Source organism: Neolamprologus multifasciatus, chromosome 11 (genome assembly GCF_963576455.1).
Source record: "Neolamprologus multifasciatus chromosome 11, fNeoMul1.2, whole genome shotgun sequence".
In the NCBI taxonomy this organism is placed as follows: Eukaryota; Metazoa; Chordata; class Actinopteri; order Cichliformes; family Cichlidae; genus Neolamprologus; species Neolamprologus multifasciatus.
The window spans coordinates 160644-180014 of NC_140449.1; the positions used below are offsets into that span (position 1 = coordinate 160644).

General features: G+C 43.1%; 2 protein-coding genes across 3 annotated transcripts in view; one reads left to right on the plus strand and one right to left on the minus strand.

Annotated features, from left to right (window-relative positions):
• Positions 1-8036, minus strand: part of LOC146507524 (protein NLRC3-like) — a 39163-nt gene extending 31127 nt beyond the window's left edge. Inside the window, exons 1-6 of one of the 2 annotated variants that reach the window (XM_085176200.1) lie at positions 7162-8036; positions 6976-7077; positions 5472-5550; positions 4021-4225; positions 3220-3869; position 1682 (exon numbers count right to left, since the gene is read on the minus strand). In XM_085176200.1, coding sequence (XP_085032326.1) covers position 1682; positions 3220-3869; positions 4021-4225; positions 5472-5550; positions 6976-7077; positions 7162-7250 — 1126 coding nt within the window. In that variant the 5' untranslated portion in view covers positions 7251-8036. Of the gene's footprint in view, positions 1-1681; positions 1683-1904; positions 1906-3219; positions 3870-4020; positions 4226-5471; positions 5551-6975; positions 7078-7161 lie in introns of those variants that run through there. The other variant, XM_085176201.1, reaches the window with a different exon arrangement.
• Positions 658-19371, plus strand: part of LOC146507525 (E3 SUMO-protein ligase ZBED1-like) — a 459484-nt gene continuing 440770 nt past the window's right edge. The window contains exon 1 of the mRNA XM_085176199.1: positions 658-3219. Coding sequence (XP_085032325.1) covers positions 1575-2519 — 945 coding nt within the window. The 5' untranslated portion in view covers positions 658-1574 and the 3' untranslated portion in view covers positions 2520-3219. The remainder of the gene's footprint in view (positions 3220-19371) is intronic.

Here is a 19371-nt window from a genome sequence, read left to right on the forward strand (position 1 = left end):
ATTCAGTCGTTTGCCGGCTTTGTAAGGTGGAAATGGCCTATCATAAAAGCACGACGGCTATGCACCAGCACCTCAAACGACGACATCCAGGAGCAGCTACTGAAAAGGACAAACCACCTTAAGTTTTCAACTTTTTTACTAACGCTGGTTTTTACCCGTTAATTCATCCAGACACACCCCCCCCCCCCCCCCCTAGACATACACTCACTCATAGACAGAGATAAACACCCAACCTCCGTAAATACAAAACTAATTTAAGCTGCTTAGCAGTAACATATAGCAGCTGCTGTTTAGCTGTTGTTTTTTTAATTTGTGGCCTATGCTGGCAAAATGAGTCGGAATGCGCGCAGGCTGTTTATCAGAATCGGCGAAAGACGAAAATGTGAGACATCGAATTGGCCGCAGGAGAAATGTTAACAAGGATAATGCATCACCTGCTAAACGTAGCCATCGTGGACACTGTTACAACATTGTTAAAGTGCTTGCAAAAGCAAAATGACAACGAACTCTTGATTTGTCAAGTTTAATGTCTTTCATCCTATTTGAACGCTGTTTTTATACGTAATGCTTCTCCAGCTTGATCTTATAGGTCAAAGTTATGCCATCTAATGGCTAGTAAGCAGTGCACCAGTAAAGGTGCCATCAGCTATGGTTGTTTAACCGCTATTTTTTGGCTGCATATCATATGTTCAACATTGGTGATTATCATTAATCTCTTACTGTTATGCTATGAAAGCACATGGCATAACAGTAAGGCACATACATGGTTTATATATAACAACCAGATCCTTATCTAATTATTTTGATATTATGCTTTCCATATAATTTGTAATTATTCAAATTCATCTGTGTGCTGTGTGTGATTTATGATTTCAGGAACAAACAGAAAAGTCTGGAGGACTACTGTCAGAGAAGAAGTACACCATGCACCCCCCAGGAGGCGGCTGTACTTACCGAGAGCATCTTATCTATGATTTTAAAAGACATGAGACCACTTGAGTAGTCTGAGTTGAGGGTGAGGGATTCAAAGAAATGCTGACCACTTTCCAACCAGGATACACTCTGCCGTCTAGGCGTCATTTTACAAGCATGATGGAGAGAAAGTATGAAACTTCAGTTGAGAAACTAAGGAATGAACTAAAAAAGGCCACATCCAAAATCTCCCTTACCACTGATGCTTGGACAAGTCTGGTCACAGAGTCCTACTTAGGGGTAACTTGTCATCTGATCTTCTCTCCTTCAATTTAGCAACACTGCCAGTTGAAGAGCGCCACCCTGCAGAAAACCTTGCCTCCTGGGTGGAGAAGGTGGCAGAAAAATTTCACATTTCCTTGCATAATGTCCTTGCTGTTGTGCATGATAATGCAAGTAACATAGTTGCAGCTCTCCACATCCTGAAAGAGAAGTTTGGAGTGGTGTCCTATCGGTGTGCTGGGCATACACTGCAACTGGTTGTAAACCATGCACTGAAAGACCCCAAGATTGATAAGGCACTATCAGCTGCACGGGGCCTTGTAAAGCACATCAGGAAAAGTGAGCCAGCTAGCACCAAACTTAAGCAGAAGCAAAAGCAGATGGGTACAGCTGAGCATAAACTAATCCAGGATGTCGCTGTCAGATGGAACAGTTCATACTACATGATTGAACGTCTGTTGGAACAGAGATGGCCAGTGGTTGCGACGCTTTCAGATCCAAAAGTCACACAGCGTGGGAAACAGTACCTAGATCTGAAAAGTGATCAGTGGATTCTTCTGGATGAATTGAAGGAGGTGCTCAAGCCTTATGAGCAAGCCACTAATGTTCTTAGTGGACAGTCTTATGTCACAGTCTCTGTTCTTCCCCCCCTGCTGAAAGGTCTCCTGAAATCCACCAAAAACAAATCATTTGATTCTGCTGCAGTGAACTCTTTCCAGAACTGTGCAGAAGAGGAAATCTTGTATAGGTGGCAGCCAGAGGTATCTGCATTTCAAGCAGATGGAAAAAATGTGTCACTCATTGCTGCTGCCCTCGATCCACGTTTTCGTAAACTGAAATTCCTTTCTCCAGAAGATGCTCTGAAACTGCAAGTAACAGTACAGAGGGAGGCACTTGATCTCAAAAGGGAGCAGAGATCACAGTTACAGCAGGAACATGTGGGACAGGAAGCCTCAGCAAGTCCCCCGACGAAGAAGAGGTCTGTGTTGGACACTTTGTTGGGTACAGATTCTGAGGAGGAAGATTGTAATGAAAACACTGACCAGGGTGGGGATGGAGAAAATGAGGTGGTGAGGAAAGAAGCACTGCTGTATTTTGGGGAAGCCCCTATTCCAAGGGATAATGACCCCCTTACATGGTGGAAGAATAATGCAACAAGATTCCCCACACTGGCTAATTTAGCCAAATCATATCTGGCTGTACCTGCCACATCAACACCATCTGAAAGGCTTTTTTCAGTTGCTGGAAACATTGTCACCAAAAAAAGGGCAAGCCTGACTGCTGAGCATGTTGAAATGCTAACATTTCTCCACTCCAATGCATAACTACTTCAATGTGATGAACGTGATTGAACACACACAGAAATGGGAGAGAAGGCAGCAAAATGGATATTTTGTTAATGAAGAGCACTTTTTTTGCACAGAGCAAAGTGAATGTTACGTTGTATTTGTTCAAAGACGCCATTGCTGCTGTTTATATTTTATTAATTTTTTGCTATGATTTCCTTTGTTCATATTTGTTTTGCACAACATTTATTTTTGTTAAAAACAGAAGATTGTACTACAATGTTATTGTGGATTTTGTTTTGTGAATGAAGAGCACTTTTTGGCAGAAAGCAAAGTGAATGTTACATTTTGTTTGTTTAAAGACACCATTGTTGCTATTTATTTGAAATGTTTTGTTAACTTTTCCTTAATTTTATATATGTTTGCACATTTAATTTCTTGTTAAATGCTATCTTTAGTGTATTGATTGTACGACCTCTACAACTTTATTTTGCAAATTTTTTTATTAAAAGGTCTTCAAATGAAGAAATTTGTTTTTTTCATTGATATACATAAATTAGTAAATGTGAAATTGCTATACAAGTCAAAAAATATGGAAATAATCGATAATCGAATCAAATCGAAATCGAAATCGAATCGGATTGAAAAATTAATCATTAGATTAATCGATGCATCGAAAAATTAATCGCTAGATTCATCGATTAGGAAAATAATCGTTTTGCCCAGCCCTAATCCAGACGTGAGCATAGGGAAGAAGCTTCCCCCTGATCAGGCTTGTGAGAAGTACATCAACTGTGGTGGGCATCGTAACATCAGTCACACTCTTAGGGTTGTGGAAGTCCAGAGGAAGTCGACACTCATCCAGACCATCAAAGATGAACACAACCTGGAAGTCTTCAAAGCTGCAGATTCCTGCTTCTTTGGTTTCAGTAAAGAAGTGATGAACAAGTCCCACCAAGCTGAACTTTTCCTCTTTCAGCACATTCAGCTCTCTGAAAGTGAATGGAAATATGAACTGGATGTCCTGGTTGGCTTTGCCTTCAGCCCAGTCCAGGCTGTATTTCTGTGTTAGGACTGTTTTCCCAATGCCAGCCACTCCCTTTGTCAGCACTGTTCTGATTGGTTCATCTCTTCCAGGCGAGGCTTTAAAGATGTCTTCTTGTCTGATTGTTGTTTCTGGTCTGTCTGTTTTCCTTGATACTGTTTCAATCTGTCTGACCTCATGTTCATCATTGACCTCTGCAGTCCCTCCCTCTGTGATGTAGAGCTCTGTGTAGATCTGATTCAGAAGAGTTGGGTTTCCTGCTTTAGCGATGCCCTCAAACACGCACTGGAACTTCTTCTTCAGAGCAGATTTAAGGTTACGATGACAAACAGCAGCTGGAAGTTCTGAATAATAATAATAATAATACAACTTTAACAATCCTATTTTACAAAATGCTGATGACAATTTCTGACCCACTGAGAAATGACAGAACACACTGGTGTCACAAGTGTCTCATTTATCCAGCAGCTTAAATCTTTAGATAAATCATCTTACTGCTCTGCAGACGGTCAGCCAGCTCCTCCTGCTTCATTCTCCTCAGGAAGTCCACTGTGATCTTCACAAATGCCTCTCTGCTGTTTCTCCTCTGCTCATCATCCTCCCTCTGAAACTCCAAGCACTGGGGCTTATTTGGATTCAGAGCCTTCTGGATCTTCTTCAGTTCGTTCTTCACAAAAGTGATGATGTTGTCCTCCAGCAGCTGGAACAGAATACTTTATGAATGAGCCACCACTCTGAACTTCAGTCTACACAACATCAAGAAGGTCCTGAGAAAATGTGAACGCTGGTTTGTGGGCGGAGTCAAGGAGGCCATTTATGTGAAAAGGGAAAGACCATCTCTGATGGAGGAGGGGCCTAAGGGTACATCTGTCACCATCTTTAACAACACTTTAAAAAACAACATGAGATTTTAACAGTAATGTAAAAATCCTGTGATTCATTGTTATTAAGCACAAAAAATCTATGGCTCGGTTTCCATTAGTAGCTGCTCAGATCGACTCACCACAGGTCGCCACGACTGGACTGGATCCACTGGTTTCCATTACAGTTGAGGACCACCTAATGTGGTCAATATAGCCGAGTGTCAACTCACATCATTAGTAAGTGTTAATGCTCCTAATTTCCATCATATTTGTCATTTATTGCTCAAAGTTATTGAAGAAACAGTTATTCAGCTTCATTCTCACTGATCTCAACTACAAACTGTTTCACTTTGGATTCTGTTTAAAGCCTCGATGTTTAAAATGTTTCCCTGTGATCAATGTTGCCTCTAATGTTTCATGTGTCTGAACACACAAACTCCCTGAGCGTCCCTTGGACCACTGTGAGCAACTGCAGACGTGTGCACTGTGGTCACGCCAGCATCGAATCCATCCAGGTTACATGGTTTATTAAAATAATCAAATTACAGCATTTATGTTAGACTACTTTTAATTAACTGCTTTAGCGCACTTACAATTAAAATTTAAAACAACCTTGTTCATGATCTGTGTAGTATGTTAACACTATTGGAAGTAAAAAATAACTTGAACTCCAATTTTGAATACACAACTTCATTTATTTTTTTATTTATTATTAAGCTCTGACTTGTATTATGAGTCTGAGTCTGTGGTCTGGGAGAGAGTCTGTAACTCTGGATGCAAAATACAGTAAATAATGACCAGTGCTGGGCAATTAATTATATAGTTACTTCTATTACTACTACGGGAGCAGCCAGTCACTGACTAACACTGCAAAACTGAATTGTTAACCTATTTACTTTAATTTCAATTCAGGTGGATTTTTTTTGTGTACAACACAGATTTTCTGTGCGCAGAGACGTGCCAGCAGTCAAAGTTTGTTTCTTTTGGACATTTAGTCCACAGAGTCCTTGGTGTTCTGAAAGGGACCTATAAATAAATGTATTATTAATCAAAAATGAAAGTAGTTGTTGTACATGTACAGACCATAAATATGGAGTCCAGCTGTGTTTGATGCTGCTGGGCAGACTGACCACTGGGAACCTCTGAGCTCTGCTGCTGCACTCTGTGGAGGAACCACGGACACACACACACACACACACACACACACACGCACACACACACACACACACACACACACACACACACACACACACACACAAACACACACACACACAAACACACACACACACACACAAACACACACACACACAAACACACACACACACACACACACACACAGACAATGAAATGTGAATTTAGCCTCTAAAAGCTGTGTTCAGTCACTTTTGCTGCTTCCCTTGTTGCATCTGTATTTGTAGTTTCTCTGTCAGAGATCAAAATGATCAATAATACAAATGATACTCCAGAGTCCTTCCACTGTTATCCTGATCACTGACACTTCTTTGTTGTGTTTTAAACTCTGTAAAAACACAAAGATCATAATTCCCTGAATGACTTCAGTTTTTTTCTAACTGAACTTTGATTCTAAAGTTAAAGGCCGTTTCTCAGTAAATGTACTTGTGATACGTCATCATTCACAGATCAAGTACGTTTCAACTCAAAGTACGTATAAAGCCAAGTGTGTAAGTTCATCTCTGAATGTTTGTGATTCCTACGTTAAGTTTAACAACCGATATATGAAGCTCAGACGTCTGTGCGCTGCTGAGTCTGTTTGTTTGTTCATTCCAACCATCAAACTGTTTACCTGCAGCACAGTTTGTTTGTTTTTCAAAGTAAAACTGTGAAACACTTTTTTCATACTTGTGTTCAGTTTTGTATAGAAATGATGCAAAATTCAGTGTCAGGTTAAATGTGATAGAAACAGCTCACACTGCCATCCATCCTGATAAAAGATGAGTGCAGGAAAACCGTGTTTGCATTTATTTGCACTGCTTTCCATGTGTGAATGAGGCGAGTATCAAAGTGCTCAGAGGAGAAAAGCTCCATATAAGAACCATTACTCCCAGTATTATTCCAAACTGGTCCAGCCTATAAAGATGAACTCTGTGTGAACAGCTGACCTGTGTCATGTGACCAAGAACACAAACATGATCTACTGTCAGATCAGGACACGTCACAGTTAAATGTTACTGTTTAACAGCACACTGCAACATTCACACGTTCATTAAACAAACTGGATCATTAACAGCTGCATTTTCACACGTTTCACTTTGTTTCACTACAGATTCAGCAGACAGAAAGAAGTTGATGAGGAAACAACAGTTCAGTTCATTTCTGTCCTGGTTGATGAAGATGGCAGCGCTGCTGAGGAGCAGGAAGTGGGGATCAGACTGAGTGAAGAGTTTCAGGACAGACAGTTTGAGAACATCTCCCCTTCCTAAAAATAATCTCTGAGTATCTGCTGTGTTTGTGGAAACACTCCAACACACAGCGCTGCACATATGAACATGTGTGTGAAACAGAGCTGACATTAAACATGATGGAGGATTTATTCACAAACACACAACAACATTTACACACACATTACCTCTCTGCAGGACGACACATGCCTGATTTAAAGTGAATGATAGCCTCTTTAGACCCGTCACTCTTTAAGGACAAAGAGCTGGGTGGAGGTCCAGGCTGGTTCCTGTGAATAATGATGGAGCAGTGATGTGAGTGCTGAGCTGTGACATGGAGAAGAGTCATGGACAGTTAGAGATGGTCATCTCACCTCTGAGCTTTGGTCTGGCTCTCATGTTCCCCACACAGAGTGGCTTTAGAGGGAGGGACTCCCTCCTCTCTGTCCTCACACTGATCCATGCTGCTCAATTCACATCAGCTCACACACACTTTCTACCTTCACTTGCAGAGGAAACACAAATCATTCATGTGCACATCAGCTGAAATCCTCCTTTCCATCATGTGTGCTGTCCAAATATCAGCTGCTTCTTTCCTGCTTCATCTCAGTGTCAGCTGAGAGAATGACAAACCCACTACGTGTCAACATTTGATGGATGATGACACAGAAATGTGAAATGATATTGACCTAAATCTGTCCTGATGATGATGAGAAGCTTTGATGAGTTGTGACTGTCTGAGGTGTTACTAGGATGTAGAAACACTGGAGCTCAGCCCTGAAATCTTTGCTGTTTTCACTTGATAACAGCAGCTGTTTAAAGTTACTGAGTGTGTTTGACAGTAAAGTGAATGTAAATGTGAGACACTGTGTGCTCACAGCTAAAGGCTGCAGTCAGCTGTGTTAGAGCCTCTTTCACACAATGATCCTTTAATAAACACTCAGAGCTCCATGTTGATGAAGCAGTCATGTGTGAGCTTGTGTGCTGACATGTTGATAGTTTGACTTCAGCTTTTACTGAAGAAAATCCACAGAAGGCTGAAAGTGAAGCATCACTTCCTGTTTGAGGAGAGCCAACAGTCTGTTTACACGTCATGTCTGAGTTACAGCTGGAATAAATGATCATTTGCAAAGTCTGCTGCTCTTTCTGTAACATCTGACCATCAACTAACTCTGTGCTGCTGCTGCTCTCATTCACAAAGTGCTCAATTACATTTTTAACTCGTGTCTTTAAGAGCTCTTAGCGTTAGCTTAGCTTTAGCATGCTGTCTGACTAGCTTAGCATCAGAGCTCTGCAGGTGTGTCTGTGTAAATATTAATCACAGTGACAGTAAAGGAGGTAAAGGGCTGTGACGTCATCACGTACGCTGCGTCCTCTGTGGGCTCTGAGTGGACTCACAAAGTACAAACTACAAGTACACAAACACGAACGTAGCTCAGAGTGCCGGACACACTCGGCCTCGTTGGTCCAGCTGTGAGTCCGTTACCGTGAACTATGGAGCGGCAGATTTGTGCTGGAACTAAGCTGCACACAGCTGATGTTACCCAGGAAACATTACACACTGACTTTAATGGAGAGACCGGAAATACAAACACACACAGTTTGTTGTGTGAAGAAATCAAACATGAGCTGAACAAACAGTAAAGTTCCTAAAGACAAACTGTTAAAGGAGGAAACAAAGCAAACTTACAGTTTCTTCACACACCAACAACAACAAGCTCCACTGCACGAAGTTCTGGAAAGCGAAAGTAAACTGAGCAGGTAGAAAACACCCAGAGAGGCGTTTGAGGACACTCGGGAGCAGTGGCGTATCCAGCGGGGTGGCCTGGCGGGGGGGGAGGGGGCACAGGCCACCCCCCCAACCAGACTGGCCACCCCAGGTACCACCCCGAAGCTAAAACAATAAAATTCAATCAAATATCAAATGTACGATTATGTTTTCACAGTGCAGCTCAGATATCCGAGTGTAAGTGAATGTAGCATTGGCTTCTGCACTATGAGTCTACCTGCAGTCTACCTGGGTCAGATATAAACCAAGTTTAGGTGGAGTTTATTTTTCGTTGTGCTGACTTTTTACCGTCAGTTACAATCTGACGGTAAGTTGCTGCGTACTAGCTAGCATGACGGAGTTTATATACAGCTGAGTGGGTGCTATGATGTTACTGATAGTGAACTTTATTTTATTCATAAGGTTAGTTAGTAGAGTTGCTAGCGGCTCCTTAAAAAATGGAATGGTCCCTAATTCAGAGAAAATATTACGTGTTTTGTATTGAGCTGAGAAGGGGCGCAGTTTGTCCCGGACTTTAGCTAGAATGGAAAAAGACACAAAGCTGGATTTATTCTGTCTTTGCTGCACAGCTGTTTCTATTTTCTATTTCTTCTCTCATTCTCTCCCTCTCCTGTTGCTGCTTCAATCATGAAACTGATCAATTATCAGCTGATCATCTCTCTTGTTTGTTTATCTTGAAGGGAAGTTATGAACTGTTTCTGAGACACAAACAACACCAGGATCCTTTTCTATGTAGCTGACAGCTGGTAACTGTGCAGGGGCGGATCTAGCAAAGTTTTGCCAGGGGGGCAGGTAGGGCATTAACAGAAAAAGGGGGGCACAAAAAAGACTTTTCTTTCTTATTCTCATTTAAAATGTCTCACCTTTAATAAATAATTATCTGAATCTTGCGAACAAAGTTTTTATCTGATGTAAAATGTATAAGGCAGCATAGAAAGTATTTACTTGCTTTCAGGTTTCATTCAAATGTTAGTCTTTTCATTTGTTTCCCCACTTTTTTCCTGTTTCAAAATCAAACACCAGCTTGTGAGAAGATTATCTTCTTTTTTTAATAGGCAGATAAAGGTTTGCATTGGCTAATTTGCCAACTGTATGTTAAAAATGTTCATATTTTAATATTCAAAAATGTTTTTGCCCAAAACATATGTGCACTATATGTCAGTAAAAATACTATGCAAATATTGCTGTCCTTGAATGCTGAATAAACACTGACTGATTGTATCTCTTGTACTTTATCAACACAGTATCTAGAAACTTTGCACCGTAGTGGTTAAAATCTCATTCTAATAAGAGTTAAAAGTGCATTCGGTTGTTAGGTTTATAGGGTTATGGATCCAGAGGGTAGATTTCTAATTATTAAACTATCAATATTGAACAAAAAAACTATGTATTGTAAGTATATATGGTCCAAATGTTGATGAACCCTCATTCTTCCACGGATTTTTTAGTGCACTCTCTGAACACCTTGATTGCACACTCATTCTTGGAGGCGACCTCAACCTTGGACTAAATGAAGAAATGGATAGGCTCAACACAACAGGAACTCAGCGCAATTGGCAATCCACAAATATAATCAAACAGTATATGAGCGACTATGGCCTTTGCGATGCATGGCGCTCCCTTCACCCCAACAGTAAGGAATATACTTTCTTCTCACATGTTCATCACTCCTACTCTCGTCTGGATTATTTTTTGGTCAGCAGCTCACTGCTGAGTGACATTTCAGACACTGAGATTCACCCTATAGCTGTCAGCGATCATGCTCCTGTATCTTTAACACTAATACACAAGAATAATACTACGCCAAGTAAAAACTGGAGATTTAACACATCACTACTTAAAGATGAAGACTTTATTAAATATTTTAAAAAGGAATGGACTTCATATTTAGACTTTAATGACACTCCCGGAACATCTGCTTCTGTTCTATGGGAAGCAGGAAAAGCTGTGATGAGAGGTAAAATAATTTCTTTCTCATCACACAAAAAGAAAGAAGAAAACAAAAATATTCAGGAATTAGAAAAAACCATCAAATCCTTAGAAGAAGCCTACGCGTTCCACCAAGATCAAGAAATAATGAACAAAATATGCAAAACAAAACTAGAATTAAATGAAATTATTAATAGAAAAACACAATTCCTTGTACAAAGACTTCGCTTGCAGAATTTTGAACACAGTAACAAACCAGGTCGATTTCTAGCAAACCAGTTAAAAATAAATAAAGAAAAAACAACTATATGTGCCACTAAAGATTTATCAGGGAACACAATATATGACCCTGGAAGAATAAACAAGATTTTTAGGGATTTCTATGAAACTTTATATTCACCACAAATAAACCCGTCTAAAAATGAAATTGATTTGTTTCTTGACAACGTAACTCTTCCAAAATTACTAGACAGTCAAGCAATGGCACTGGATTCGCCACTGACGCCAGGTGAACTCCAGGAAGCCCTGATAAGTATGCCCATTAATAAAGCTCCAGGTCCAGACGGCTTTCCTGCAGAATTCTACAAAGAATTCTGGACAATTTTGGCACCAGTATTCCATGGAATGTTGCAGGAAATCAAGAAAAATGGCAGACTACCACCAAATATGAATTCTGCTAACATTAGTCTCCTGCTAAAACCAGGAAAAGACCCTTTATTTCCCTCAAGTTATCGTCCAATATCCCTTATAAATGTAGACCTTAAAATAATCTGCAAAGCTCTCTCAAAGAGATTAGAGAAAATAACCCCCCTCTTAATTCATCCTGACCAAACTGGTTTCATAAAAGGTCGGCACTCCTCAACAAATACTCGTAGATTTCTTAATTTAATAGACTACTCATACAATAAAAACATTGAAACCATAATATTATCTCTAGATGCAGAAAAAGCATTTGACAGAGTTAACTGGAAATTTTTATTTGCAACTTTACACAAATTTGGTTTTGGAAACTCTTTCATAAATTGGATAAGAATATTATACAATTCCCCAACAGCTCGTATCAGAACAAATGACCAGACATCCTCCAGCTTTTGTCTCCTGAGGGGCACCAGACAGGGATGCCCACTCTCCCCTTCACTTTTTGCAATTTTTATCGAACCTCTAGCAGCAGCACTTAGACAGGCTACAACAATTAAGGGCATAAAATGTAATAACGTAGAACATAAAATCAGTCTCTATGCAGATGATGTGTTGCTTTTTCTGCAAAACTCACAAATCAACCTCTCTGAGGTAATTACTCTAATAAACTGGTTTTCAAGAGTTTCAGACTATTCAATTAACTGGCCAAAATCTACAGTTCTTCCCATTAACTGCTCCTTCCACAATTCATCTTCTGCCCCACTACAATCTGGAAATATTAAATATTTAGGTATTATTGTTTCTCCTAAGCTTTCAGACTTAATTAAATTAAACCACATCCCACTTCTAAAGAAAGTAGAAGGCGATCTGACTAGATGGAAATCTCTACCCATATCACTCATGGGAAGGGTCGCCACTATAAAAATGATGATCTTGCCAAAAATAAATTACTTATTTTTAATGATCCCTAACAAACCATCACAAGATTGGTTCAGATCTCTGGATTCACATATTTCTAAATTCCTTTGGAAAGATAAACCCCCGCGCATCAGCTTAAAAACGCTACAAAGAACCAAGGATAGAGGAGGACTAGATCTGCCTAATTTTCACCAATACTTCTTAGCCAACAGGCTTCAGTTCATCTCAGAATGGTTAAAATGTACCCTCTTAGATGAGCCCTGGCTAGATGTTGAACAGGCACTATGCAATGATCTAGAGATTTCAGACCTACCATTTATTAGCTCAAACATCAAAAGACATGAATGCTTTAAAAGCATCAACATCAGCTTTTCTCTGTCAGCATGGTGGGAGTTTCTAAAAATAACGGAGTCTTCATTAATCCCATGCAAACGTACACCTATCTGGAATAACCCTGACATATTACAAAACAAAAATATGATTAATTTCCCAGAATGGAGTTGTAAAGGAATTAAATACTTAGAACATATATTAGAGGGAACAGAATTTATTCCATTTGACAGACTAGTTACACAATATGGGATCAACAAGAAAAGATTTTTAGAATATCAACAAATTAAATCCATAGTAAAAAAGAAATTTAACCTCAGTCAAGTTGAATTACAAACACCACCAAGTGTGGTTCAATTTCTTACTCTTAAATCCCCCAAACTATTATCTAAAATATACAGAACACTTTCTAAAATAGATGAATCAATATCCCTTCCTATTGCAAAGTGGGAAGCAGATTTATCAGTCAGCTTAGACCAAAACGTCTGGTCTCAGATTTGCTTAAAAACCTTTAAATTTATTAAAAATCCCAATCTGCAATTAATACAATACAAAATACTGCATAGAGTGCACTATACAGGTCATCGAATGTTTAAGATGGGCTTTACATCCGCCAACAACTGCTCACACTGTCAAGGCAATACACCAGACAGTTACATCCACGCTCTTTGGTTCTGTCCACCAGTGCAGAAGTTTTGGCACGAGATATGTGAGGACTTATCAAAGTGTCTGAAATGTAAAATTCCAACCTCCCCTTTAGTATGCTTGTTGGGAAATTTGGATGATGTCACTACAGAAATTAATACAGTCCACATGGTTTTTATTGCCCTATGCATCGCCAAGAAAACGGTCCTCATGAACTGGAAAAATAAAAATAATCTTAATTCTAGCCAATACAGAAACTATCTAATAGATCACATTAGTCTCGATATAGCCTCTGCCACCACATTAGATCAATCCCTCTGGGCTCCTTTGATCGGCTCCATCACCTAGCGGGGGTGGGGGGTCGTGGTTTGGTCCCGCCTTGGCTATTGTGGTTGATGTGGAGGTTGGGATGGGCTTAGGGCACCTGGAGGACCCCTAGAGACGTTATCCCTGGAGGGCTTAACCCGGGGGTTGTGTTCATAACCTGGTTAGTGGCTCTGGTCGCTCTCAGAGGTTGTTCTCCTCGTGGCCGCGTGCAGCGGGGCTGGAGGATGGTCTGTGCTGGCGGACGTAGGTTACTGGCCTGGTGGCCTGGCTGCCCCTGAGTGGATCCGGGGCGGGCGTGGGGGTTTGGGGTTCGGGGGTGCTTCGCCTCCGTGCTGGGGCTCTGGCTGGGCCTTGGGGGCTTCGGTCCTCGTCGGTGTGTCGCCGAGGTTGTGGGCGGGTGGGTGCACGGGGGCTCAGCCCTGGCGCAGGGGGCCTCTTGTGCATCGGCCTAACCGGGGGGCTCTTGAACTGGCAGGGAGGTTGTTCCATCTTTGCAGGAGTCCACTCTGCAGGTGGGGGAGAGACATAGGAGAGGTGGAGAATAAACTTAACCTGGGTGTCTGTGTCTTGTGTAGTCTGGGAGATGATTGAATGTTGGGGTGGGTACAGTTTCCTCTGCGGTGGGGTAGAGTGGGCTGCCCCGGGTCCTGTGGGGCTTGGCGGTGTTGCTGCCGTAGGCCCCGGTCTGGATGGGCCTGGGCTCCCTTGCCTTGGTGGATACCAGAGGACGGGGGTTCATATTGGGGTCAGCGGGGGAGCTGGCCCTAGGGAGGGACACCCTCCCCTCCCTTCTTTTCCTCCCCATCCCCGTCTGCCTCCCTCTTCACGCTCCACCACACCCACCCACACAGGTAGGGCTTTGGGGTGCGGGTGTGTCACCAGGGTGCAGGGGAGACATTCCCCCCCCCTCTGTCCTCTTCTGGCCACCTGTGCCTCAATTTTATCTCACAACTTAGACATCCACATTACTTACACTCTCATAACACACACATATATATATATATATAGGGCCTTGAGGGTGGGCACGTTAACGGCGTCCAGTAGACGGTCTGTGTATTCAAACCTGCCTCTGGCGCCGGTGCCCACCTCTCAATTTTAAATCCATGTAGACATTGAGGGTTCTCGGGAGGGGCCGTGCTAACACCTGCTGCTCTCTGGCAGCAGCACCATGCTCTCCCTTGTTTTAAATACACTTTAGAGCAACACGCAGCAACACTACACTTGAGCGGGAGGAGGGAGGTATGGGGTCTTAACACACCCCTGTTCTCTGCTAGCCATCGGGGCGGGGGGGCTGGGAAGAGATGCTGGCTGTCCGATTGGCCTCCCTGCTGCTGCGGAGCCTGGGGCGGTCTGCTTGCCTCCACCCCGGAGGGAAGGGTAACATCTCTTGGGTCTGGGTGCCGTTTCCATCTCTGGGGGTGAGGATACCTGGACCCGGGATATAGAGTATGTTTGGGGAGTGTGATTGTGTGTACATGTCCATTTACGTTTATTCCTGCGTTGGGTGAGTGCTGAGTGTTTGTATATGTGTGCATGAGGGTGGGAATGCATGTCTGTGTCTGTGTGTGCCTGTTTGTCTGTGTCTATATGTCAGGTCGGGTCTTAGACTTCACCTCTCTGGGAACTCCAAGGCCCTCCAAAGTGTGGAGGCCTATCTCCCCTCACCACACTCCCTGCCGGTGACTGATGCCCTCAGGGGTCGGTGCGTTGGTGGTTCTTGGTGTCCGGGGCTGGGCGCTCAGGTATGTACCAGCTCACTCCCGGTGACTACTTGGCGGGGCCTGGCGCCTGCTGCTCGGTCAGGCCTCTTCCGGGGCGCGGGGGGCCCTCGGGCCTCCGGCCTCTGTGCCTGTGGCTCGGTTCACTCTGGCACAGCTGGCTGCCGGCAGAGCCGGCGGGCACGCCGGTGCAGCCCCCTCTAGCTTCTGCCCGGTGGCTACTGGGTGACCCCTCATCTGGGGATCCTCAGCCCTTCCCATGAAGGTGGCACGGATGCCCCTCCGGTGGTCCTCCTTGGGCTCTTGCACTCTGGGGCCTCTGGATGTCTGGGGCCTGGATCTCCTCCATGCCTGCTTCATGCCCTGGGGGACGGGGCTATGGCTCTCTACATCCTCTAGCAGACCATTACATGGGGAAACCATTTGAATACAAGCGCGCCGATCCACACAGGTGTGCACATGGGTGTTCACTATTCGTAGACTTAAATCACACCTTTCTTGGCTGCTACTTCAAAGCACATTGTGCGCTGTCTGTCCTGCGTGCTGCACAACAACATTCAATATTTAGTATTTACTGCTGTTTTCACTTAGCTAGATTAATGCGATGGTGTTGTGTATAGTATGTTGCATTGTTTTGTTTTTTTTTTTGCTTGTTTTCTATTCTTTTTCTCTCAACAGGTGATCCCGGAGATATTTTTTCTTCCCCCCTTTCTCACTGTCCCTCTCCCCTTCTGTTTTTCTTTTCCTTCCTCTTTCTTTCTCCCTTTCCTATCCCTCACTCATGTCTGTCCCGTCTGTAACAACTGAAAATAAAATAAATAATAAAAACAAAGGTCGATCAAATGGACCAATACGGCAATGCCATGATGATCCATTTGGCAAAATAAATCCATTGGGTATCCTTGTTGGTCTTCAGACAACAATTCTGACGGCTAAAGAACCAAATGGGACAGGCGGAAAAAAAAAAAAAAAAAAAAAAAAAAAAAAAAAAAAAAAAAAAAAAAAAAGGTTTATAGGGTTATTGAATTATGGTTAACGGTTGGTAGAATTTTTTTTTTAACATTATCTGTCAATTACATCTGCCACCCTTCTCCAAATCTGTGCCCCTATCTGGCCCCCCCAACAAATATTTTCTAGACACGCCACTGCCCCCCCAGGGACCACCCCTCCTAAAACTTCCCCCTTCCTAAACAACTAAATGCCATGTTGCCATATCATTTTTTGATTGGTCGACATGGTACATTTTTCCACCAATAGGAAAGGGTGGGGGGTGTTTTGGTGTTGTTTTTGCTCACAGGCTTTCGAGCGTTTTCCTTATAAAACGCCGTTTTTACCGTTTCTTCCTGCAGTAAATATAAACAACGACAGTATCCAGGAAGAAAACCAAACATTGCAGATATTTTATCATAACTCTGGTTTTACGTGGCCGATCAACACAATTTAAAAACTGGTATAAAGTCAAAGGAGCTTGCAAAGAAAAGCGTCTGGACTTCTTTAAGTTACTTGAAGACGTTTCACCTCTCATCCGAGAGGCTTCTTCAGTTCTAAGGTCAAATGGTGGAGAGTCCCAGATATAAACCTGGTGGGAGTGTCCCCCCACAGAGGGACAAAAGGACCCCCTGATGATCCTCTAATCGCCTGAGCCAAGGTGTGGAACTGGGTGTGGGTCCCAATCAGCCAGAGTTTCTGGTGAGTTCATTGTGAAACCTGGCCCCTCCTTATCATGCGAATTCCTGAGGTCAGATGGCCCAGGGTGTGAGAGGGCGTTAAGGCGTCTGGGAAGGGATCTCAAAACTGGATTATAGATGGCAGAGAGTTGGTGTCGTAAACCACCGCCTCTGTTCAAAGATGGTCGCTCACAGTGGACATAGATGGCTTCTTTCACTCCTCTTTCAAACCATCTGTCCTCTCTGTCCAAAATGTGAACATTGGCATCCTCGAAGGAGTGTCCTCTATCCTTAAGATGCAGATGGACAGCTGAATCTTGTCCTGTGGAGGTGGCTCTTCTGTGTTGTGCCATGCGCTTGTGAAGTGGCTGTTTGGTCTCTCCAATGTAGAGGTCTGGGCATTCCTCACTGCACTGTACAGCATACACCACATTGTTAAGTCTGTGTTTTGGCGTTTTGTCTTTCGGGTGAACCAGTTTTTGTCTGTGTGTTGCTGGGTCTGAAGTACACCGGGATGTCATGCTTGGAGAAAACCCTCCTGAGTTTCTCTGATACACCGGCTACATAGGGGATGACAATGTTGTTGCGTCTGTCCTTCTTATCCTCCCTCGCTGGTGTCTGATCTTCTTTTCTGTGTCTCTTTGCTGACTTTAAGAATGCCCATTTAGGATAGCCGCACGTTTTGAGTGCTTCCTTTACATGTGTGTGTTCCTTCTTTTTCCCTTCAGGCTTAGAGGGAACATGTTCTGCCCGGTGGTGTAGGGTCCTAATTACTCCAAGTTTGTGTTCCAGAGGGTGATGGGAGTCAAACAGGAGGTACTGGTCTGTGTGTGTGGGCTTCCGGTAAACTTCGATGTTGAGGTTTCCATTCTCTTCAATGTGCACAGCGCAGTCCAGGAAAGGCAAACAGTCGTCCTTTGTGTCTTCCCTGGTGAACTTGATGTTTTTATCCACAGTGTTGATGTGCGCAGTGAAGGATTCCACTTCTTGTGTCTTGATTTTGACCCAGGTGTCGTCTACATATCTGTACCAGTGGCTGGGTACTCTTCCTTTGAAAGAGCCAAGAGCCTTCCTTTCCACTTCTTCCATGTAAAGGTTGGCTACAATAGGTGACACGGGGGAGCCCATGGCACAGCCATGTTTTTGTCTGTAATAGCCTTCGTTGTATTTGAAATATGTAGTGGTGAGGCAGAGGTCTAACAGTGTGCAAATCTGATCGGGTGTGAAGTTGGTCCTGTCTTCCTGTCTCTCCACCATTTGACCTTAGAACTGAAGAAGCCTCTCGGATGAGAGGTGAAACGTCTTCAAGTAACTTAAAGAAGTCCAGACGTTTTTCTTTGCAAGCTCCTTTGACTACGATGACCTGGATGACTGAGAACCTTCACTGGTATAAAGTCCACACTTCGTCCGTCAGTTGTTCCGTCTGTCCTGCTCACATCTCCAATGGTTGTACACGTTGTCATTAACTTCACTCCACATCAGCTGCTTTGCTAAAACACCGGTGTCGGCACATCAGGACGCTGTCATAGCCTGTCAACCACGTTGATTAGCTGCGTATATACGAATGTGAATCGCATCATTGGCTGGAGCAGCCAGTCACCGCTCACTTACTGACTCACACTGCAAAACAGATTCAATTGTTAACGTATTTATTTTAATTTCAATTCAGGTTTTCTGGCACGACGTATCCAGCGGGGTGGCCTGGTATCCAGCGCACGTATCCAGCGCACGTATCCAGCGCACAACACTGGCACGGTCTCTGCACACAGATTTTCTGTGTGCAGAGACCGTGCCAGTGTTGTGCGATTACACACGCGTGCAGCTTAGAGCGAACATGGCTCCCATTGTGTTGAAGGAGTCCAAGTGACGGTGGTTCTGGATACTCACTGTGAGTTCAGCTGCACTGGAGTAGTTAAAAGTACATGTGTATGTAGGTTTGGGCTCATTCCTTGTTGTCTGGGACAACAGACAGACATAAAACAGTGCTCAGTGACACTAATATCTTTGCATTGCATATTATCTAATGCAAAAACAAGTGAACGCACAAAAGCTGTTAGGATTTGGCTTCCTAAGCAGTTGGGGTGCACTCTGTTGGTTTCCAAAAGAGAGGAATGATTTCACAAACAGATTAAAAGTGTCAATAAAACCTGTGTTAGCAGCTCTGTATCTGGAGCCAGGTGCTGAGGCTAAGGAGTCTGCAAACATGTGCTGTGTTTCAGAAACAGCTCTGAGTCCTTCTTCTGACTGGGGACGACCACTTCAGCCCAGGACCATGGATGAGTGGTGTGGAGCAGGAGGAGGGTGAGGATGTTTTGAGGATGTTGACCCTGTGATAACTTGCATATGACAAATAAAACTAAAAACTGAAAAACAGAGCTGAAAAGGAGAGCCGTGGATGCCTTACATTTGAAGAGCAGAGCAGCTGAAGAAAAGCTGTGACTCCACTGTGAGATGGACGCTGTGATTCATCACCAGCAACACACTGACCTGCATTCATCCATAGATGACACTCAGGACCCTGGTTCCACAGCTGTTCTTGTTCACAGCTGCATCCAGTTAGAGAGGAAACTGTATAATGCAATGATAATGTTCCAGCGTCATGTTGTTGCTCCTCCTCCACAT